Source organism: Daphnia pulex, chromosome 5 (assembly GCF_021134715.1).
Source record: "Daphnia pulex isolate KAP4 chromosome 5, ASM2113471v1".
In the NCBI taxonomy this organism is placed as follows: Eukaryota; Metazoa; Arthropoda; class Branchiopoda; order Diplostraca; family Daphniidae; genus Daphnia; species Daphnia pulex.
The window spans coordinates 7,358,979-7,379,023 of NC_060021.1; the positions used below are offsets into that span (position 1 = coordinate 7,358,979).

Below are 20,045 nucleotides of genomic sequence, written 5' to 3' on the forward strand. Positions count from 1 at the left end.
GCCTAGCGGCAATTAGCGAAATTACAGAAATGATTACTCTTCGTCACCAGCGACTTTACTATTTTGCAAATTATATTTTCAATACTATTTAGTAAATCCAGTTAATACATGAATAATAATTTTAAAATTCCGCTTTAACTAAATTTATAACTAAAATTACATCAAATTAATTTGTTCCCAAGTAAAATCAAGATTTAAAGTGCCAAAATGCACCTGCCAATAGAATCGTGCTCAAAGTAAGTTATATAAGAGCGGCTGTTCGACCAACCGAGAATAATTATTTGCATCCTACACCACGATTCGATTCCTTCAACATGTCTTCGACTAAAACGAGAATTTCATTCGAGGGTTGGATAACCATAACAGCTTTTGTTTTAATTGTGGCCACTGCAATCGGCATGATATGCGTTGATCAAGTTAATCGAGCCTCGATAGAAGAATGCAACAAACGCATCGACTGTTCGTCGTCCCTGAATCCGCAGTCTGCTCAAATGAAAACAGATGAATCCTTGATCAGTGCCGCACCTGAAGGTAAATCTCCATCGCAACCAGAAACTCGCACAGAAACTTCCGGCATATATCTTCAAACGACTTCCATTCCACCGGAAAAGAGGGGATATATCCTTTCCCGCTAAAATCGACAGATGATTTTCTCTTCCCAAAGCGCGATCTATCCACTGAAATTAAACTCGCTTCAATATTCTTTGTTTGAATCAACTTCGCGACATGTCTCTTGATCAGACAGAATAAATGATTTTCTTTAAAAAAATGTTAAACAATCTTATTTTAAAATAATACTTTCATAAACCTTTCTCTTATTACTTTAAAACCAATCTTCTATAAGGGTTACCATAACGTGTAGTTGGATGAATGGATATGGTTTTAAAACCATTTGGAAAATTTATCCTCACTAATATTTAGAACAGTGTACCACCAAAGAGAATAAGGTGCTGTAAAACATTGTTCTTTTCCATTGATCTTCTAAACCAATTTCATTCGAAATCAACAATAGAAGAATTCTACGTGAATGCCGAATAAGGCAGTTGTATTTGCCATGCTTGCGTGATGTCATTAGATTATTACTAGACTATTCTTCGATTTTTTAGAGAAATACAGCTCCAAGAAGAATGTAAAATACGATACAATAATGCCCAGCAGAAGGAGAGCGAAAGCGCTCGCCAATACAGAAAGTGTTAGGGGGTGTTTCGTTTGAGTTTCCGAACGATGAAATTTTCGCATTCCATGGCTACATTGATTTGTTTGATTGACATAGCGTTTGATCCATTGATCCACTAGTCCCAACTCGTTCATCTCTATGATCCTATACATTAGAAAAATGTAAAAATGGAATAATTAAGAATGCATTTTCAGAGGGGTTGGCAACTGATTTGAAAGTTGTAAGGCTACGGCGAAATAATACAGATTCGCACTCGATGCAAACAAATTGCCAATCACTAGAAATCTCTAACAGGAAATTCACCCTAGGTTGATTAGATGAGTGTAGGTCGATCCCTTTGGCAGAGCTAAGCACGTTTTCAAAATTGGCATGAACTGTTGGGGCAAAAGAGTCAAATCGCATCGCCTACTTTTTCTGTAGTCCAACTCCATTAGCATATCCAGTTGTAATTTTCCCTGCACATATTTAGATTCGATGCTCAAAATTAATTAATGGTTAAAAAAAAATGATTTCGAACTTACCGTTATAAGGGCAAGCCGACCGAAAACTTTATCTAACAATTTTGCTTGGTTGTAATACTGACCGGTTAATCTATTCTCAGGATTTTTTCGCAAACTGTCTCCTAGGTTCTTCAACGGACCAAAATTAGATTGCTGTAATAGAGAATGACAAATTTCATAAGGCAAATATTCGCAGTTTAAAAACAAAATTATGACCAGAGAACTCTAGCTGTTACCAATAAGGTTGTTTCAAAGATAGAGTTCTTGAGAGTGGCCACTTGAAGGATTTCGCTATTGGCCAATTCCTCAATAGAGTTCACAAGAAGATGCGATTTAGGGATCGTCAAGTATGCGATTATGCAGCTCGAAAAAGCGTAGACTAGGACGGCCGACATTAGACACCACGATGATGTTGCGATTCGAGTGGAAAAAGAACTACTCGGAATCCATTTGGCTATGCACCATGTCACAATGGCAAAATTAAACTGTTATAAATTTGGAGGAAGGGGTGGTATACTTACACTGACTACAAAGAGCTCCAAACGCGAAGAGAAAATTTTGAGAAAACGGCAAGTGAAAGCGAAGAGTAGCGAGAATGTGAGATCTGTCCAAACTCCATTTCCAATAAGCATTCGTAGTAGTCCAAGTGGTTATAGCAATGCTAACTAGAGAAAAGATTATCATCAACCAAACCTAATGAATTCATAAATTCGGATTAGTTTATCGATACTTAATTCCGACAGAAAGGTTATTTATAAAATAATGATGATGAAATACCGTATAATTAAAAGGCCTGAAAACTGCAGTCCATTTATTTCTATCAAAGGTGGGAGCTGGGATTAGACAGGCTGCTTGCTCGTCTAAATAACTAATACTAAAGTCTACCACTCGAATTCGGTCTGAAGACGGCACGACTGGTGCTGCAACGAGATCTACTTCCTTTACGTGTAACCGTCAGGAAACACAGCATGATTCAATAAGTAAGTAAGTAAAAAAATAAAGGTAAGAAAAAATAATAATAAAAACGGATACATACTCGGATTATGGCCATGTGAATCATACCATTCCATGTGTTATTAACTAAAGCTCCGACAGCACCATCCTTGGGTTCAACCACAGTAAATCTAAGCAAAAAAAAGTGTGACGTCGTGTTATACGTTAATTACCGAATCTTTTCAAAAGTTTCACTTACGTAAAATTAAACCGAACTGATAGCCACAGAAGCATCTGATAGACGAAGCCATCCAGCTATAAATTCGTTTGTCAATTAATGGAATATTTTAGGATTCAAAATGAATAATTTTACCTTAAATATCTTTCCTTTGAGATCGTGCTCAATGTGCATATAAGGCCTTATCTAAAAAAATAACAGTGCACCGTTATCAAGTCATACGAAAGCCGCAATATAAAAACAAACTGTAATAAAATCTTACATCCAATGAAGCGATGGTTAAGTGCTGCCCGTTTAAAATACTAACTCCAGGTTTTCCTGTAAAAGGGGTGCTTGTACACTCAACAATGGGTGTTTTCAAAAGCGATAGCGGGCAGGTACTAATCAGAATAAAAGTGGCCGAAATGGATTTAAATAATTGCATTTTAGTAGAATAGAAGAAAAGGGAAATAGAACTCAACGGGATATGCTTTAAATTAGAATTTTAGGATTTTAGGAGATTAATGAAAGGGGAATAAAAATGGATAAATAGACGGAGGTTTCGATTTAAAAAAATCAATAAGGATAATGGAATAAATAAGCGGACATACAGTGACTACTTCTTAATAACTACAATTCACTAAGCGCAATAAACTAAGACTAGATATATCGTATTTGACGAATTCAATGACGAGACTTCATCCGCTGAACGATAGCGATCCAAATTTCGATGACAAATGCGAAAGAAGCAGCTGCAATTCCAACGGCAAGAACAACGAATGCTCCCGACAGATTGTCCAATGAGATTGGTTTCTTCTTCTGATTTGACATGCCCATTTTTATATTGGTTGGTTCGCAGTTATGAGTTACTGTTCTAGGAGAACGATTCTTCCAATAATCAATCAGTCCCACATCGTACATTGCGTAGATGCTTTCGGGGATAGCGGAAAAGAAATAGAATGGAAAATTCAAACTTTGGTCATGACTACCTGATTAGCGCTTAAGCACGCATACCCTTCACTGATTAGTTTCGAATAAGGAGATTTTTTGGGCAGCGCAAAACAGAATCTAGTTGATTGGATTTTTTCTCGCATGATGCTTAGACGACATCGATTCTCTTTTTTCCAACTCATGTTAATCAACGACTCCGCCTGAGATTTGCTCTGAAACCCAACAAACGAGATTTTAAAGCACTCTAATAGAAAATGCCATTACAATTACCAGGATGATCCCGAATTTTCCTAGCAAGGCTGTTTCCAAAAGTTTGTTTAGGTTATAGTAGTCACCGGGCAAACTATTTTCGGGATGCTGACGAAGCTGATTTCCCAAAGACTGCAATGGCCCCGAAGTGCTTTGCTAAATATTAATTGAAAATGTTCTGTATAAGAAGATTCATCGTTTCCAGGTGGAATATAATTTCGGTACCAGAAGAGTAGATTCAAAAATAGAATTTTTAATGGCAACCACATGAAGTCTGGTGGATGCGGCCAATTCTTCAGTCGTCTCAACGATGGGTTGCATCTTTGGAATGGTTAAATAAGAGATGAGGACACCTGTATATAAATAAACCAGAACGACAGTAGACAAACACCACACCGAGCCAACGAGCGGACTTGAATTTGGCGATCGTGTAGAACTTTCTTTGGCTGCGATGATAAAACATTACGTGGGATTGGAGAATAAAATCAAAAATCCTTTGACATTATAAAAAGATAAAAATTAAATTTCTTACGTTGGAGGCAGACAATAGAAAACACAGCGAAAATATGATCCGATAAAGACATTTTCATGTATCCATTATCAAGCTTAGAATTTTTATCGGCGATATTCTTCTTCATAACCTGACGGATGGGGCCGAACCTAGAAGTGAGCCAAGTGGCGACGGCTACGCTTAGCATAGAAAATATGATCACTAACCAAACCTGTAAATATATTAGGATCAAAATCATCAGAGTTATGAGAGAAGAAATACATTTGTATGTATTGTAAAACAATCATATATAACCCTACTTGATAATCATACGGCTTTGCGATGGCTGACAACGAATTATCTGGTACGGGAGCTGGGATGAGACAAATCATTGGTTCTTCGGAGAAGGTTGTTGTAAAGTCAAGAACTTTAGCACGGTCGAGAGAAGGGACTACGGGAGCCGCGATTATTTCTACTTGCTACTCCGAAACGACATCGAGAAACATTTCACCCATTTTCAATCATTGTTACAAAAAAATTGATTTGTGAAAACTAACATTATTAATGGCCATGCCTATCATCCCGTTCCAGGTGTGATTCACCAATGCTCCGAATGTTCCGTCGGGCGGCAAAACCAGCGAAAATCTACGCAACTTACAAATTAGTTTCTATTTTCTTTTCGACACGACTTGAAATATTAAATTTGAATCATGAATATGTGGTTCTTACGTGAAGTTGTAGCGAATTGAAAGCCAGACGATGATTTGATAAACGATACCATCCGCCCGATAAGTACTTTGGTTCTTTTCGATAGACATGTACGGCCTTACCTGTTCCAAATTAAAAACAAACCGAGCGTAGTCAAAAGACAATTTCAAAAAATAATACCAGTAAACTTACATCCAACGAAGCGATCCGCAGGTGGAGGCCGTTCAAGTTGCTGCCACCATGGCTGCATTCAGCGTCATAAGGAACGAAAAGAAAAACGATGAGTATCCCGATCCAGGTGCGCTGCTGGTATAAACGAATTTTGAAAAATTCCATAGCCGTCTGTCAAGTCACCTCCTATATGACTGACTAGTCTAGAAATACTACAGTAAAGAGCAACTTAGATGCTGTAGTGATGTTTAAATTTTGTGGTAGTCATGCAGTCATCCAGGGTCATCAGGTACTACAACAAACAAACAATGAATTGTATAATGTAGATCCCAGCTATCCACTACTCAGAAAGGGATTCGGTTAAAATCAATAGCATGCTACATCAAAAATATAATTGGAGATTGGTCGTACAATCAAAAAGTAGTGATTGAGATACGCCCATTTGCATGAACTTAATTACACGGAGTACGCAGGAATGATTTCTTTTTTTTTTTTTGAACACGAGAAGGGGTGGGCAACAGCATCATTATTGGTAGAAACACGCAATGCTACAGTTTTTTTTTTTACAAAATCAACGTGTTATTAACCGAACTTACCTCCCAGGATTTAGGTGTATGAGACGACGATGGCCCTGTGATAAATGAGTAAAATCTTCGCGAGCGATACGGACCTTTCGGTATTAAAAGCTGAACAATAAATCGATTCAGAAGGTTGCAAGCGCTAAGGAAGATGCTTCAAATATGGACGTTGCTACTTTTGAATATGTATAGCAAATACTTAAGTTCGGCTTTCGACTTGGAACAAAATTATTCAGTGATGACAGAACTTATTCCTGTACATTTTCGATCACATCGGTCTTAAGGTCACTTTCCTACATGAAATTGACTTTAAAATTCTGTTGTCCGTCAAACAATGGCGACATTAGAAATATGATTAATGCTACGCTCGAATTGGTTTGATCACAACACACTTGTTTTTATACCGCATGTATTTCATCCCCGCCATGCTCACAAACATGGGAGCGAGCGGTCAGTTATACCTTATCGAATAGTCATGAAATAAGGCAAGCCATCCTTTTCCAAACGTCGAGTTAACACTTCGACACCTGTTTCGGTCACGAGCATTGTATGTTCGAATTGCGCAGATAGTTTACCGTCTTGGGTAACCGCCGTCCAATTGTCCGGCCATTGCTCATCTTTCCATACACCTAAGTAACATTAAAATTGAGTAGTATTAGTTTCTTGTGATAAATGCAAAAGTTTTGATTCTGAAACGGTAGGCAAGTACATTAGACCATTTACCTTCAGATATCATTGGCTCAATTGTGAAACAGTGACCAGGCTTCATGATTCCAACGGCTTTATTCTCTGTGAAAACGTACGTAAGTTACTGATCAAGTTTAACAGATGAGTAGTGTAGGGAGCAATGAAAGTCACGTACTTGCATAGTGAGGAATATTAGGTGCTGTGTGGAAAAGCTGGTGAATACCATGTCCGCAATAACTCCTAACAACTGAAAATCCATGGCTTTGGGCGTGTTTTTGAATAACAGCCCCAACATCGCGATACTTAACACCTGGCTTCACTATAGAGAATGAGGGAAAAAAATGACGCATGAAGAGTTTATCGGTAAACAAATAACTGAAAGCGCGAAGCTTACAAACCTATTTCGATCGCTTTTTCTAGACATTCCCATGTGACTTGCACTAGCCTCTTGGCAGACTCGCTAACCTGACCAACGAATAAGGTTTCATTCAGGTCACCATGAAATCCTCGGTGGTAAGCCGTTACATCAACTAATGAATAAAATCTTTTTAATAAACAAGGATAACACAAACATTTTTAACAAATGAATTATTATTACTGTTGCATATATCCCCATTTTGCATGGGTCTCTTATCAGGGATACCATGGCAGATAACCTCATTGATAGAAGTGCAACAGGATTTTGGGAATTCATAATAATTTAATGGTGATGGATAGCACTCCCGCTCAATGCAGGCTTCATGGACAATCCTATCAATCTCATCTGTTGTGACCCCTACGGCCACAGCATTTGCTGCTTCTTCCAAGATTTCTCTACCAAGCTGTAAATAATATTAGTCAATTGCAAATTTCATAATGGGCAACAATTGATTACCTTGCTGACAACTCTCATTCCTTCTTTCTCTTCATCACTTAAAGCCTTAATATAGGAACTTCCTCTAGCAGACTGTTCTCCAAGTGGATGTCCTTCAGGATGATCAGCATAATCTGGTCTAGCAATGTGTGTAGGGATGGTGCGTTTGGGGGTCTGAGGATATGGACGTAAAGTACCTAAAAAAAAAACTATAGATAGAGATAATATCCCAACACAAAATAATTTCACATACCGGTAAACGGGAAACCAGGCCAAGGATTGTACGCGACGGGCTCTGTCACTGTTTCTTTCTTGTGGACACTCTTATGCACATTCCAGTTTTTTTTGAAACATTCTTGTGTACAAAAGAACGATCCTTTAATGCCCAGTTTAATGCAAGTCGGGCATTGTAACCGGGCTTCTTGGTCACAACCTGGGGTTTCACAAAGAGCTCCTGCAGACATTATTTTCAAACACTTCGCACTTCAATCTTCAAGGCGATTGTTCGTCAATTCGTGTTCGATTCAGGATAGTCGTCTGCAAAGTTATCAGCACTAAACAACCAAACTATGACGTCATTTCACTTCCCCTTGGTGGCTTACAAAATTTTCGATCGTTTATAATGATTATCAAAATAAACATTAATCAGTTCAAAAATTAAAACAATTAAAACTTAATTTAAATAAAATTTTAGACATTAATACTTTCATAGCGATTTTTATAAAATGTGTGGACTCTGTTTAGTTTAGTCATGCTCTCCTCCCAAATTCCAAAATTGTCTTCTGCTGGTGTCACTTTTATAGTCCTGCCGGTTGTAATTCATTGACCCGTAATAATATTTAAAAAATGGCAAAACAAGGACAGATGGATCTTGAACTCAAAAAGGTTATTATTTTTAGTATTTTTGTCTTATTTTGACATCACATATTCATTCCATTATGACTGTTTTCAGGCATTTGCTGAACTACAGCAAAAAATGGTCGAGACGTCTCAAAAGCTCAAATTAGCTGATCTACAGATCGAGACGCTCAAAAGAAGTATGACACATGCACAACTAACTGACAAAGAAATAAGTCAACTTCCAACTGATACCAAAACGTATGAAAGTGTGGGTCGTATGTTTGTATTAAAAGAAGTAACTGTAGCACGAACGAACCTTGAGAACAAAATCAAAGGCTGTGAGGAGAAAGTGAAAACACTTGAGGTTAGATTTACATTAAATTTAATTGTGCATTTTTGTTTACATTTTTTTCTAATTTCTGTTCAATTAAAAAGGGAACTAAAGCATACTTGGAGCGCAGCTTGAAAGAAAGTGAGAACAACATTAGAGAAATGATCCAACAAAGAAAAGATGCTAACACTGGGGATCAACATTGAAGATTAAATGTTTTTTTGCCTACTTGGATACTTGTCTATGCTTTTTTTGTTCGTTTCCATCGATTTTTATGGGGAAACCAAAATAAACTGCTTAAAATACTACGTGGTTAGATTTTTACATAATAGATGGCCAAGGCAAAAGTCGTCTGCTGACCTTGGAGAAAAACTTCAATAACACAGAAAGAGCTGAAGTGAGAGTAAAAACAGTGATCAACAACAAGTTGGGTTTAAGAGACCTTTCGTTTTCAATTTTTGGCCTTGAATAAATCTTATTTTCTAAGGATGCTGACTGGCATCAAAAGGTAGGAATGAAATGAAATTAATTTTAAAAGATGTTATAAAGCAAACATGACGTCGATGTTCGATGACTCCATCGACTTCATTGTAAAAAAAATTGTTTTATTTTCTTGTTGTGTGTGTGCACAATTTGAACAGTTTGAACATGATAGGAATTTTATTTACACCTGTGATCTATTAGTCTTCACAACTTTGTAGTAAATTTAATAGTTTTGGTCTAAATTGCTGTTTATAGTTTAGACATATCAGACTTCATTGGATCTTCTTAGTTAATTTCAGGGGTGAACTAGTGAAAGAAGAGCTGTTTCAGAATGGAAAAAATGCTCCTCAAAAGGTATTGAAATACTGGGATTAATGGCTTATTCCTAATGAACCAATTAAAATCTGCCTGGAATACTCACATTATTTGTTTGTTGGGTATTTTGTTGCACCATTTTATCTCTCTCTCCTGCTCTTTTATTTTTTGTAATTCAACAAACCACTTTTAGGTTTGTTTGATATTCAAAATATTTAAATATGTTTCCATTATTTAAAACTAAAGACAGGCATACCTGGCCAGTCATACAGGCCACGGATCAACAAATGGAAATCCCATTTCAGCTGCATCAGAAAAGATTCATTTTGGAGGTGTTCTTGGACCCTATCAAGAACCTCTAAGTACAGGTTCCAGTGATTTGGATGTTGATACCTGCTTGAAAATAAACAATTATGAGGACACAGTGCGTCAGCTCGATATGTACTATGGACTCGGTAACAAAATGATTTCCAAATAATATTAGAATATAATTTTCAACCATGTTCAAATTAGTTAAGCGGCAGCTATTACACTATCAAAGCCCTACCACCGGGCTATTTCCTGCCCAGACTGTTGACAAAGAAGTTGGTAGTGTGCGAGATTCTATTTATTGCGCGTCAGCCATTTGGAGTTTATACCAAGCTTACCGGTACCAAGCTGCAAATGACCTTACTTGACATTGGAAAACAAAATAATATTCCTTTTTATACAGGCGGATAGATGATGATCGCGGTAAATCATACGAACTTGGACAGTCAGCTGTTAAATGTTTCCGTGGGATCTTGCGTTGTTGGTTGCAAGTCGCGGACAAAGTAGAGGCTTTTAAAAAGAATCAAGTGGCACAGAATGCATTGTACACTCGGTATCACCTGCAGACTGGCCAAGTTCTTACAAAAGATCAGGACCCGTGCATGGACAACCATTTGCAGGTATGTTTCTATATTTATTTCACACTATTTCGGTATTTCGTAGATGAATGAATTACTTTACTTGCTTACAGTTGGACGTCGTTTCTCTGTATCTTCTCTTCCTCGTGCAAATAATCCAGTCAGGCCTTCAGGTTATTTACACCATGGATGAAGTTATTTTTATTCAGAACCTCGTTTACTACGTCGAACGGGCATATCGCACACCTGATTTTGGATTGTGGCAAAGAGGTTCAAAGTACAATGACGGCACTCCTGAAATACATGCCAGGTTTTTATCTAGAATAAATAACGGGTTAACATTTTTGCTTATTCTTCCTTTACCACGCTTTCAGTTCAATTGGAATGGCCAAGGCTGCGCTAGAAGCAATTAATGGTTGCAATCTCTTTGGTGAAAAGGGCTCGTCTGTTTCCGTAATTTACGTCGACATTGACGCTCATAACCGCAATCGTTCTATTTTTGAAACACTTCTTCCGAGAGAATCAAGTTCCAAAGTAAGCTATTTTAAAAGACTTATTTCAATTCAGCGTGTAAACTTCCGTGTAATTTACAGAACACAGATGCGTCTCTACTGCCAACTATCTCTTGGCCATGTTTCGCAACCCATGATGATGTCCTTTATAACCGGACTAAGTCAAAGATAATTCGCCGGCTTAAAGGCAGCTTCGGGTTCAAACGCTTTCTTCGGGACGGCTACGGAACAGCTTTGGAAGATATAAACCGTCGTTATTACAATGAAGGCGAAACACGAGTTAGTCACCGTTCTCTTTCTACCACAATCGAAATGTTTCATCTAATCCTGTTCTAAATATTGTAGGATTTTGAAAACATAGAATCTGAATGGCCAATCTTCTATCTTTACATGATGATTGACGGGTTTTTCAAAGTAATTATTCCATCATTATTAATATTTGTAATGTAGAAATCTTTCTTAATTTAAAAATTCTATTTCTACTGATCAGGGCTTACCAGAACAAGTTGAAGAATACAAAAGACTACTTAAGGCACGAGTAAGGCATGATCATAGAGGTGATCCTGTCATCCCAAAATACTTTTACGTCCCTCAAGAATCAGTGGATTACGAGAAAATGGAGCCAGGAAGTCAGATGCGCCACCCTTCCGATGAAGGGGGTTCACATAACTTGTTTCTGTGGGGCCAATCGCTTTACATTACTGCTTCCTTACTGGCCGAAGGACTTGTCCATGTCAATGAACTTGACCTCATCCGTCGATATCTTCCATCGTATAATCGTCCTAGGAAAATGGGTGGCAGATATTCGGCCTTTCAGGTGATTATCTATCTTGTATCTGCATTGCTGTTGTTTAGGTTGTCATCTGAATGCATTGAAGTTGTTTCATGCAGCAACTATGAGGTGAATCTCTTCGATTTAAAAAAGAAATATTGGATTAACGAGCTACTACTAAAAAGTGCGCGCATCGTTCGAATTTTATACTAGCTTAAGTCGGACCTTTTTTTTCTAATGGATTTTTGCCACTGTTTTATTGAACAGAGGTTGAGATCGATGGATAGATTGATTTTTTATTAATATTTATTTTCGTTTACACTGAAACAACGTGGACCGGACATTTTAATGAATCCAGAGTAAACACGTAAGTGCAAGATTTGTGAATGTTTGCCTGCTGAGATCTGTGATCGAGAACACGCTTTTAAATTTTGGACATGGCATGCTTATTACTTAAGCAATTTTCAGTTCTAATTTTCTTTCTGTTACTTTTATCCATTGGGGAACAAAAATAAAACCTAACGGTTATTGCTTTCACTTCGGTATACTCGGGAAATCACCGTATAATTATGATTTTCCACAAACTAACTACAAAATGTCCCTATGAAATGCCTAATTCGCAAGTTTTCTCTAAACAGGGTACTGCCAGCGATTTGGTGGTGCAGATCGTCTTGATAGCCGAATCTATGCGGCTTCAAGGTATGGCAGCCTTACATTTAAAGAATTAATTGACTGTAAAATTTTTGTCGTATTTCTAATATTCAATGCAGCAATGATGGGCACTTATGGTATTCAAACACAGACACCACACGAAGTTGAGCCAGTACAAATTTGGCCTCCTAAGGAGCTGGTCAAAGTCTACGAGCATCTTGGCTTGTCAAAACGATTAGGACTACAGGTATTAATTCTACTCAAAAGAAATGTAAAATTGGCTTTCTAATGTCAAAAACTTGTCGGAAACGCAGGGTCGCCCAACTCGTCCGATTGGAGCCCTAGGAACTAGCAAAATTTATCGAATCTCTGGACAAACGGTTCTTTGCTACCCACTTATCTTCGAAGTCTCAGATTTCTACTTGTCACATGATATGTCTCTACTGATCGATGATATCAAAACGGAATTGCACTTTGTTGGGCGTTACTGGCGACTTTCAGGACGCCCAACGGTGTGCATTCTGATTAGAGAAGAACACATGCGAGATCCGCAGTTTAAGGAGATGTTAGAATTATTAGCAATGTTAAAAAAAGGTCACTGTGATGGTCTCAAAGTCCGCACTGGAAGACTTCAAAATTTGATTTCATCATCCTGTATAGGTAAATTTTGAAGTGATAGCATTTCTTTTATAAAATGTTTAACTCTTCAATATTTGTTTCAGAACATTTGGATTTCATGAACCAAGTCGACTTGAAAGAGTTAAACATACAGCCGTTTGGTCAGGTTCATCATGACTACATTGGTTACCAAAGTCTCACTGATGTGCCAAAAGCACTTCAGTATTCAGAGGCAGAATTCGACTTCACGCAGTTCAACAAGCTAAATTCTACTGCAGAACTTATCGACTCATTACGCTGCGTTGAAGGGCTACACACACAAGCTTACATCTTAGGAGTAATTCAGCGGAGGGAGCACCCAGAATTTGTTATTGACAATTTAACTGGTAATAACTAAAAATGAAATATCAATATTACAATAGTTAATTGTATCTACTTCAAACGGCAAGTTCGCGAGCGCCTGATTCACGTCAAGCGACTTGCAGGCTCACTTCGTCACTGGTCGGCTGTGCGCTTGTCCTCGGCGCTACTTTTCCAACTTGTCGATTCCATTTCACCATTCATCACCACGGGTATTTAAGTGATCTCTTTAACAATTTTTAAAACTAATTCTCCTGTTCAGTATTGGTCAATGGAAAGCAGCTCACTGTCGGAGTTGTTGGCGGTGTCGAAGTCGTACTAGATAAACCCATGACTCCTAGCGAAATCCATGTACGCATGAATTGCATTTCCCGTTTTCATCTCAAGCAAACTACATCACAAAGTATTTGATTGGTTTTTTAGGAAGCTATCTACCGCCATTGCCCTGTGGATGACCCTGTCCAAGCTGTTTTACAACAAGAAGTTTTACTTTACTGTGGACGACTGATTGCTACCCACCCTAATTATTTTTCTGGAATACTTAAAATTCGAGTCGGGTGAGCATCAACACAATTTTTTACTTTTAAAAATAAAAGAACTTACTAACTTGTTGGATAGTTGGATATTACATGCTATTCGGTTATACTTGGCTGTACCAACGGATACGGACGAGGACTGCAATCATGAACCATTGGAGAGTCGTAGTCCCAGTGAGATTCGTCGGTTACTCCTTCGGGTCCTACATCTTAAGAACTGGACAGCAGATGATAACCAATTCGGTTTGCAGTACGTATTCTAACGGTTTCTTCAATCAATTATTAGAATTTGTATCAAATATTACTGCTTTTTGAAGACTTACGCCATACAAGCGCCGCCAAATTGAAGGATGCCTTGCTCGAGTCCCAGAAGGATTCTATCAAAAAGTATGGAATGTCTTGAAGAAAACGCCTGGTGGAATTGTCGTTCAGGGCCATATGTTAGCCCAAGAACCCACTTTATCCCACATGACCATGTCTGAGCTTAATTTCTCCTTGCTAGTTGAAGATATGCTGTTTAAAGTAATGACTTAAAACTAAACTTCTTTCATTCGCCAAAGCTTATTGATAACAACATTTGTTTGTTTTTAGATCGTTCGTCCTGAATATCGTCAGTTAGTCGTCGAATTACTTTGTATCGTCAATACTATCCTTTTGCGAAATCCTGAATTACGGTTTAAAATGAAACTTGATTTGGACTTTGTCATTTCTGAAGCTTTAGCTATGTTTCTGAAGGTAACAGTAGATCGGATCACGAAATAATCAAATTTAATGTACTTAATGGACTAATTTGTTTTCACAGGACTTTGGAACAGAAATAGATACGAAAATTTCAAGTAACGATGGTACTCATAAAAAAAGTAGTATTGATCCTGGACTTACCCAATTTTACAACGCGACTGCAGCTACGACAAACGGTTACCTGGCTCGTGCTGTAGTGAACACTGTACTTCGTGGAGATCTTGGAACTGAGTGCATTGATGACTCGGAGGAATCTTGCCGAGTATCATAAGAATACTTCAATTATAGTAGAATGGCCCTAGCTCCAATTACCTGTTGCACATTTTTTGTTATCTATTTATGTGCTTAAGTGACATTTCCCCTCAAAACCCTGTAGCAAATGCATAAGTATGCATGTGTGCTGTGAAAATATTTTTCTTTTGTTGTCACTAGGAAATGATACAAAGAATCATGTATTAATTTTTTGTTACATCTCACCACATTGGGATACAGACACTGGAATCTTGGGTTTGTTGTTCGGCCCAGTAGGGACATTCTCAATTTTCCTCACCACGAGTAAACCATCTAGAACTCTGCCAAATACAACATGCTTGCCATCCAAGAAATCACACTTGGAGCAAGTTATGAAGAACTGAGAGCCATTTGTGTCTCGTCCACTATTTGCCTGTAACAAAATCATTTTCAGACATAAATAGTGAAGTTCAAAGTTAATTAAGATCTGAGCAAACTAATTACCATAGATAGAAGTCCAGGGGAATCATGCTTCAAGTTGAAATTTTCATCATTGAAAGTATCACCATAAATACTTAAGCAACCAGTTCCATCTCCCTATGTTAAGGAATTAACAGGTTGTAAACCAAACTAAAAAATGTTTTACTAAACATTTTACTTACATTAAGAAAATCTCCTCCTTGAATCATGAAATCCTTAATGATCCGATGAAAAGATGTCCCTTTAAAACCAGTTGGCAACCCGTCTCGTTTGAATTCTCCTGTGCAGAATTGCCGAAAATTCTCAGCTGTCCTTGGTACAACATCAGCAAACAGCTCTATGATGATACGTCCAATATCCTGTTTTCAACCACTATAATTAAAACAAATGTTTAAGAAAATGGAATAAGCTATATAAAATCTTACTGTTGATCCAACTGTTACATCCAAGAACACCACCGGATTATTAGGATGCCTCAATTGCCCTTGAATCTGATTCCATGTCGGCATTTTAAATCGAACGCACACGTTATGTTGGTCGTTACAGCTTTGTAGCAGACTACGAGCTGACAAATGAGCGTCCAAGGTTACCTAGCAACGACAGCTGAAGCTCAGTTTTCAGTTTTCGTCTGCTGTCAAAACTTAACGGTCACGCCTATTGCACTCCGGGGTCCGGAGCGCTCTAGTGTCAAAAGTGGCTATTGCACTCCGGAGTCCGGAGTCCTCTAGCGTCAAAAGTGGCTATTGCACTCCGGAAATTTATGGCGACGAATGGCAAATAACGACTGATTCTGTGTTTAACATAAATACCATTCAGCCTGAGTTCAGAGTCTGTCTTTCATTCAAGCTTCAATTATAGTGTGAAAGAAGAGGGAGTTATGCACTGATCTGTGGTTTCACCTTTGTTACAATATCGTACAACAGGTCAACAGCATGTGATGAGTTTTTGAGATTTCCCCAAATGAAAAACAAACCTGATGCCTTCAAGAAATTAGTGTTTGACATTTTGAAAAAAAAAGGATCATGTTTGAAAAGTGAGATTTTACTTATTTCATCTATAAAAGTTTTAAGGTTTGCAGGATTAGGGGTTTTCGCTATTTCTTTACGTTTACGACCTGATCATGACTTTATATCACATAAGAAGAATGTTCTTCGATATCATTTAATAATGAAAGAAGTTGAGTGTGTATAAACAAAAACAGTAGGTTTACTTTCTACTCAAATTTAACACAATATATTTCACATAATCAGTTCAATCCTGGGTTTGTATACATGAGGCTACATAATAAGGTATTTATTTTTTACATTCGTGACAGAACCATTCGTCATCGTCGAGGAATATTCTTTTTACAACATAAGGGAGATAGATGTTACAAAATACTGGTAGTCAAAAAGAGGAGTGGTTAACTTTGTTTATGATTATCTCCGCGGCGTTGGAACCTAAAGCAACCCATCATCAAAGGACAAGGCGCTTCCATATTCCGCTCTTAAAGGATCTTTGATTGACGCCGCACCATGTGCTAATTCTTTCCCCTTAAAATCAATTACTTTTTCATTGTCAGTTCATTCATGTGATGACAAAGCACCGAGTGAAACTGAACACGAAAATACCAAGTATTTTTTCGCACTCACAATTCAGTTAAAATGTCTTTTGATATTCTCACTATAATAAAGTAAACTGCATCTGCATGTTAACTTAGTTTTGTATTGTTTTGTTTCAAGATATGAAAGACGTGTTTAGCTGTTAGTTTATTGGAATAAGAGACACGGGCATTGCATGGTTTATAGCGTGAAATCAGCTGAATCACACGTTACGTGTAAATCAGCAGAAATAGTGAGTTGCTGGTCAATGCGTTTGAAGGTCACAAAGAACCCCTCGAAGCCCCGTTCTGAGAACTCCGGCTCGACTTTCAGGCAGGTAAGGGGCGACAAAGGGTGACTCACTATATGCGTTTATAACGTGTATAAATCCTTACACTGAGCAAATAGAGCGAGAAATTGAAATGGTTAACAAGAAATATCACCCTGAATTGAAATGTTTATAAATTCTACTTTATTCCTGTTGCAAGACACTTAACTATATTTACAATTTGAATTTTAAGGTACTGATTCAATGTTGGACATTGTACTCTAAACTCTAGCTAAGTTAACGATAACGAAATAAAAGTTCTTTCTATACACTGACTATTTTTATTTATTAGTGATATTCAAATATATATGATTGTTATAAATACATTTTATTTGAATTTCCAAAGAAAAAAAATCTAAACCATTCAAATTTCAAAACACAGAAACAGAATGCCATCGGTCGCCAAATGAAAGTACTACATATTTCCATTCCGGAGTGCAATAGCCACTTTTGACGCTAGAGGACTCCGGACTCCGGAGTGCAATAGCCACTTTTGACACTAGAGCGCTCCGGACTCCGGAGTGCAATAGATTTTACCAAACTTAACTTACAAATTTTCGAAGTTGGCGTGGAAGACATTTCATTTTTTCCCTCTAATTAAATAAAATGGCTGCACCAGTACCCACGCTTTTACCTCTGGTAATACTTTTTTAAAGTTATGCAATTAAATCTTCACCTAAATTTGGTGTGGTATACAGGAGTTGGTTGATAAATGCATTGGTTCAAGGATCCACATTATCATGAAGAATGACAAGGAAATAGTGGGAACTTTGCTAGGGTTCGACGATTTTGTCAACATGGTGCTGGAAGATGTGTCAGAATTTGAATCTACTCCAGAAGGAAGACGTGTGACTAAGCTAGACCAGATCCTGTTGAATGGAAACAACATAACTATGGTAAGGATGCTATAGCAACATAATTTATTGTCTTATTACTTGAACTAATAGCCATTTCATGATTGATATTTAGTTAGTTCCTGGTGGAGAGGGACCAGAAGCTCATTCATGAATTTTTCTTTAATTTTCGAAAGACAATACATCATTCACTCAAATCCTTGAGAATATTTACAATTTCTGACATAGTTGGGCGGTCTTCAGGTTTTGGTTGCCAACAGCTTTGATAAAGCTTACTAAATGTTGTTTCTTCTTCATTACAATTACTATTGAGGACTGGTCTTTCATCCTTGGCAACAACCTAATAACCAACAAGAAACTTAACAATGAATCACATAAAAAGTCTAAAAATGAAATACCAGGTATGCTACAGTGGGCCAGTCCAAGTCAGAAAAAGGTATTTGATTGTGTTCAAATTGCCATAATGTTATACCATAGGAATAGACATCAGATTTTGTTGAGGGAACATCCCCTTGAAGTATTTCTGGGGAACAGTAAGAAACTGTACCTACTCTTTGTTGGTACTGAAACAGAAATTAAATAGAACACAAATTACATCCATTTTCAATCACATCAAGATATGACAAGATAAAACTAACCTGGAATAAATCAAGCTGATGAATGTTTGCAGAATTTCCAAAGTCTCCCAATTTAATCCATTTTTCACTTTTCACCATAATATTAGCAGGTTTCACATCAAGGTGCAGCACTCCATTTGCATGACAATATTCAAGAGCCATGGCTAATTGTGTCGAATAGCTGTAAATTAAAAGTATACCATTAATCTAATTGTAATTTGGGGAAAGTCTGATTAAATACCTGAGAATGTCTCCCCATGGAATTTTCAAAGACATGCTAAGAAGTTGTTGAAGGTTAAGGGAACCCCAAGGTTCCATTAAAATTAGAACATCATCATCAACTTTCTCTATTTTAAGAGTGCTGATTATGTTGGGATGTGACAGCTTTTCCCCATTTATTTCATTGACCTGTTCTTTTGCAGCATTCTTTATTATTTTAACAGCAACTTGTGCATCTGGAAAATTAAATTACAGTACTGGTTTTTAAGGCTTTCAACTTTGATAAAGCGATCATATTACCTTTATACTTTGCCAACACAACTTGACCAAACCTTCCCCGTCCTAGTACATTAGATGAGTTGAGAGTGGTCTTAATTTTTGAAGCAAAAAGCAGCCTATGGGGACTATCAACAGAAAGTGAAATACTATCTCGTTTCTGAAAAAAATTATTTGGACTATTGAAGTTAAAATGGCTAGATGATGGGGATAATGAAGGTGTGGATTGGGGGTTGCACTGTGGAAAAGGTGATAACAAGGTGTGATATTGAGTGTGACCAGCTGGAACTGGACTCAACTTCAAATGATTGGGACTTTTAAAATCTTTAATAGGTAAAAAGCTTTTCAAACTAGCAGCTGCGACACACGGAGATCGTGACATGTCTTGAAACCCAAAACCCAAAACTGCCCTGTAGAATAAAAAAGGGGGGAGAGCTAAAACACTGTCTCTTTTTAACGTTTTCTAAAACCTTTTCCAAGATACACCCACCTCGACAAAAATATTCTAATTTAAAAGTGTTTTTCGAACCCACTCCGTATGTTTACTTAATGTCCCCGACGTTGTCATATCATTTTTAAAAACATAATAATGGAATAATTAATCAGCATGATTTTTTTTTTTAATTGCAAATGTAAAATCGGTAAATTTTGCCATTTTGGGGTGAATTTTCGACTAAATGAACCTGACGAGCTTTTCCTTTATTTGCCTCCACAGAACCAACCTGGAAATAACAAACAAAATGTTTCGTGTACATCTCTTGTTGGTTTGTTTTATTCTTGAGCACTTTTGCATTAAGTCATAGAAGTGTGATTAAGTTCCTTGCTTAATTTAAATGTGATGTGTGATTTAAATGAATATATTATATTTTAAAAATCTATAAAGTTAATGAAAGGGATCAG

General features: G+C 37.3%; 8 protein-coding genes and 1 long non-coding RNA gene across 13 annotated transcripts; 4 read left to right on the forward strand and 5 right to left on the reverse strand.

Annotated features, from left to right (window-relative positions):
• Positions 1–1,017: 1,017 nt before the first annotated feature.
• Positions 1,018–3,275, reverse strand: LOC124193584 (glutamate receptor-like). The gene is made up of 10 exons (XM_046587488.1): positions 3,111–3,275; positions 2,984–3,034; positions 2,870–2,925; positions 2,714–2,801; positions 2,455–2,616; positions 2,199–2,370; positions 1,914–2,131; positions 1,699–1,830; positions 1,481–1,632; positions 1,018–1,321 (listed from the first exon to the last, which is right to left on the reverse strand). Exons 1-10 carry the CDS (start codon positions 3,270–3,272, stop codon positions 1,072–1,074), a joined length of 1,443 nt encoding a protein of 480 aa, XP_046443444.1. The 5' UTR covers positions 3,273–3,275; the 3' UTR covers positions 1,018–1,071.
• Positions 3,276–3,506: 231 nt separating this feature from the next.
• On the reverse strand, positions 3,507–6,356 carry LOC124193585 (glutamate receptor 4-like). The gene is made up of 9 exons (XM_046587489.1): positions 5,418–6,356; positions 5,247–5,347; positions 5,075–5,162; positions 4,838–4,996; positions 4,560–4,749; positions 4,253–4,473; positions 4,049–4,183; positions 3,842–3,990; positions 3,507–3,758 (listed from the first exon to the last, which is right to left on the reverse strand). Exons 1-9 carry the CDS (start codon positions 5,559–5,561, stop codon positions 3,512–3,514), a joined length of 1,434 nt encoding a protein of 477 aa, XP_046443445.1. The 5' UTR covers positions 5,562–6,356; the 3' UTR covers positions 3,507–3,511.
• Positions 6,357–6,366: 10 nt separating this feature from the next.
• LOC124193591 (methionine aminopeptidase 1-like) lies at positions 6,367–8,068 on the reverse strand. Its single transcript, XM_046587498.1, has 7 exons — positions 7,768–8,068; positions 7,536–7,711; positions 7,260–7,482; positions 7,060–7,191; positions 6,837–6,980; positions 6,698–6,763; positions 6,367–6,603 (listed from the first exon to the last, which is right to left on the reverse strand). Exons 1-7 carry the CDS (start codon positions 7,976–7,978, stop codon positions 6,437–6,439), a joined length of 1,119 nt encoding a protein of 372 aa, XP_046443454.1. The 5' UTR covers positions 7,979–8,068; the 3' UTR covers positions 6,367–6,436.
• Positions 8,069–8,248: 180 nt separating this feature from the next.
• On the forward strand, positions 8,249–8,993 carry LOC124193594 (prefoldin subunit 1-like). The gene is made up of 3 exons (XM_046587502.1): positions 8,249–8,399; positions 8,467–8,718; positions 8,790–8,993. Exons 1-3 carry the CDS (start codon positions 8,361–8,363, stop codon positions 8,889–8,891), a joined length of 393 nt encoding a protein of 130 aa, XP_046443458.1. The 5' UTR covers positions 8,249–8,360; the 3' UTR covers positions 8,892–8,993.
• A 47-nt stretch (positions 8,994–9,040) lies between these two features.
• LOC124193583 (probable phosphorylase b kinase regulatory subunit beta) lies at positions 9,041–15,019 on the forward strand. 5 transcript variants are annotated; one of them, XM_046587482.1, is made up of 22 exons: positions 9,052–9,193; positions 9,458–9,522; positions 9,730–9,938; positions 9,997–10,132; positions 10,196–10,412; positions 10,484–10,680; positions 10,745–10,904; positions 10,964–11,161; positions 11,228–11,296; positions 11,373–11,699; positions 12,013–12,021; positions 12,293–12,353; positions 12,425–12,552; positions 12,620–12,965; positions 13,028–13,309; positions 13,373–13,495; positions 13,546–13,634; positions 13,707–13,840; positions 13,902–14,069; positions 14,137–14,341; positions 14,411–14,554; positions 14,622–15,019. In XM_046587482.1, exons 2-22 carry the CDS (start codon positions 9,500–9,502, stop codon positions 14,829–14,831), a joined length of 3,435 nt encoding a protein of 1,144 aa, XP_046443438.1. In that variant the 5' UTR covers positions 9,052–9,193; positions 9,458–9,499; the 3' UTR covers positions 14,832–15,019. The 5 variants fall into 5 exon arrangements, with proteins under 5 accessions (XP_046443440.1, XP_046443443.1, XP_046443438.1 ...); XM_046587483.1 differs by having other exon boundaries at positions 9,054–9,193; positions 9,424–9,522; XM_046587484.1 differs by lacking the exon at positions 9,458–9,522 and having other exon boundaries at positions 9,041–9,193.
• LOC124193593 (peptidyl-prolyl cis-trans isomerase H-like) lies at positions 14,997–17,882 on the reverse strand. The gene is made up of 5 exons (XM_046587500.1): positions 17,731–17,882; positions 15,697–15,861; positions 15,454–15,630; positions 15,296–15,388; positions 14,997–15,224 (listed from the first exon to the last, which is right to left on the reverse strand). The coding sequence occupies exons 1-5, from the start codon at positions 17,761–17,763 to the stop codon at positions 15,027–15,029; spliced, it is 666 nt and encodes a 221-aa protein (XP_046443456.1). The 5' UTR covers positions 17,764–17,882; the 3' UTR covers positions 14,997–15,026.
• Positions 15,909–16,959, forward strand: LOC124193597. The gene is made up of 2 exons (XR_006874315.1): positions 15,909–16,471; positions 16,587–16,959. It is a non-coding gene; the product is annotated as an uncharacterized LOC124193597 (long non-coding RNA).
• LOC124193595 (U6 snRNA-associated Sm-like protein LSm5) lies at positions 17,699–18,230 on the forward strand. The gene is made up of 3 exons (XM_046587503.1): positions 17,699–17,818; positions 17,878–18,075; positions 18,149–18,230. The coding sequence occupies exons 1-3, from the start codon at positions 17,786–17,788 to the stop codon at positions 18,185–18,187; spliced, it is 270 nt and encodes an 89-aa protein (XP_046443459.1). The 5' UTR covers positions 17,699–17,785; the 3' UTR covers positions 18,188–18,230.
• On the reverse strand, positions 18,178–19,688 carry LOC124193592 (serine/threonine-protein kinase mos-like). The gene is made up of 5 exons (XM_046587499.1): positions 19,170–19,688; positions 18,892–19,105; positions 18,672–18,831; positions 18,432–18,596; positions 18,178–18,373 (listed from the first exon to the last, which is right to left on the reverse strand). Exons 1-5 carry the CDS (start codon positions 19,525–19,527, stop codon positions 18,218–18,220), a joined length of 1,053 nt encoding a protein of 350 aa, XP_046443455.1. The 5' UTR covers positions 19,528–19,688; the 3' UTR covers positions 18,178–18,217.
• Positions 19,689–20,045: the final 357 nt, after the last annotated feature.

What these genes read in the sequence shown, in the direction of transcription:
- LOC124193584 (XM_046587488.1), bottom strand. Translation starts at nt 3,272, where the DNA reads ATGCAATTATTTAAATCCATTTCGGCCACTTTTATTCTGATTAGTACC. An exon ending in TCTTTGAAACAACCTTATTG is followed by an intron (nt 1,831 to 1,913) that starts GTAACAGCTAGA and finishes TCTCTATTACAG; the next exon opens with CAATCTAATTTTGGTCCGTT. An exon ending in ACTCATCTAATCAACCTAGG is followed by an intron (nt 1,322 to 1,480) that starts GTGAATTTCCTG and finishes TCTAATGTATAG; the next exon opens with GATCATAGAGATGAACGAGT.
- LOC124193583 (XM_046587482.1), top strand. Translation starts at nt 9,500, where the DNA reads ATGGAAAAAATGCTCCTCAAAAG. An exon ending in GAAAAAATGCTCCTCAAAAG is followed by an intron (nt 9,523 to 9,729) that starts GTATTGAAATAC and finishes TTAAAACTAAAG; the next exon opens with ACAGGCATACCTGGCCAGTC. An exon ending in ACTCCTGAAATACATGCCAG is followed by an intron (nt 10,681 to 10,744) that starts GTTTTTATCTAG and finishes CCACGCTTTCAG; the next exon opens with TTCAATTGGAATGGCCAAGG.
- LOC124193591 (XM_046587498.1), bottom strand. Translation starts at nt 7,978, where the DNA reads ATGTCTGCAGGAGCTCTTTGTGAAACCCCAGGTTGTGACCAAGAAGCC. An exon ending in GCCTGGTTTCCCGTTTACCG is followed by an intron (nt 7,712 to 7,767) that starts GTATGTGAAATT and finishes TTTTTTTTTTAG; the next exon opens with GTACTTTACGTCCATATCCT. An exon ending in AAATGGGGATATATGCAACA is followed by an intron (nt 7,192 to 7,259) that starts GTAATAATAATT and finishes TTTATTCATTAG; the next exon opens with TTGATGTAACGGCTTACCAC.
- LOC124193594 (XM_046587502.1), top strand. Translation starts at nt 8,361, where the DNA reads ATGGCAAAACAAGGACAGATGGATCTTGAACTCAAAAAG. An exon ending in TGGATCTTGAACTCAAAAAG is followed by an intron (nt 8,400 to 8,466) that starts GTTATTATTTTT and finishes GACTGTTTTCAG; the next exon opens with GCATTTGCTGAACTACAGCA. An exon ending in AGAAAGTGAAAACACTTGAG is followed by an intron (nt 8,719 to 8,789) that starts GTTAGATTTACA and finishes TCAATTAAAAAG; the next exon opens with GGAACTAAAGCATACTTGGA.
- LOC124193585 (XM_046587489.1), bottom strand. Translation starts at nt 5,561, where the DNA reads ATGGAATTTTTCAAAATTCGTTTATACCAGCAGCGCACCTGGATCGGG. An exon ending in TGCGGATCGCTTCGTTGGAT is followed by an intron (nt 5,348 to 5,417) that starts GTAAGTTTACTG and finishes AATTTGGAACAG; the next exon opens with GTAAGGCCGTACATGTCTAT. An exon ending in TTTTTGAATCTACTCTTCTG is followed by an intron (nt 4,184 to 4,252) that starts GTACCGAAATTA and finishes ATTAATATTTAG; the next exon opens with CAAAGCACTTCGGGGCCATT.
- LOC124193592 (XM_046587499.1), bottom strand. Translation starts at nt 19,527, where the DNA reads ATGTCACGATCTCCGTGTGTCGCAGCTGCTAGTTTGAAAAGCTTTTTA. An exon ending in CCATGGGGAGACATTCTCAG is followed by an intron (nt 18,832 to 18,891) that starts GTATTTAATCAG and finishes TTTAATTTACAG; the next exon opens with CTATTCGACACAATTAGCCA. An exon ending in GGCCCACTGTAGCATACCTG is followed by an intron (nt 18,374 to 18,431) that starts GTATTTCATTTT and finishes GTTGGTTATTAG; the next exon opens with GTTGTTGCCAAGGATGAAAG.
- LOC124193595 (XM_046587503.1), top strand. Translation starts at nt 17,786, where the DNA reads ATGGCTGCACCAGTACCCACGCTTTTACCTCTG. An exon ending in TACCCACGCTTTTACCTCTG is followed by an intron (nt 17,819 to 17,877) that starts GTAATACTTTTT and finishes TGTGGTATACAG; the next exon opens with GAGTTGGTTGATAAATGCAT. An exon ending in ATGGAAACAACATAACTATG is followed by an intron (nt 18,076 to 18,148) that starts GTAAGGATGCTA and finishes ATTGATATTTAG; the next exon opens with TTAGTTCCTGGTGGAGAGGG.
- LOC124193593 (XM_046587500.1), bottom strand. Translation starts at nt 17,763, where the DNA reads ATGAAATGTCTTCCACGCCAACTTCGAAAATTT. An exon ending in CACGCCAACTTCGAAAATTT is followed by an intron (nt 15,862 to 17,730) that starts GTAAGTTAAGTT and finishes TGTCGTTGCTAG; the next exon opens with GTAACCTTGGACGCTCATTT. An exon ending in AAGGAGGAGATTTTCTTAAT is followed by an intron (nt 15,389 to 15,453) that starts GTAAGTAAAATG and finishes TCCTTAACATAG; the next exon opens with GGAGATGGAACTGGTTGCTT.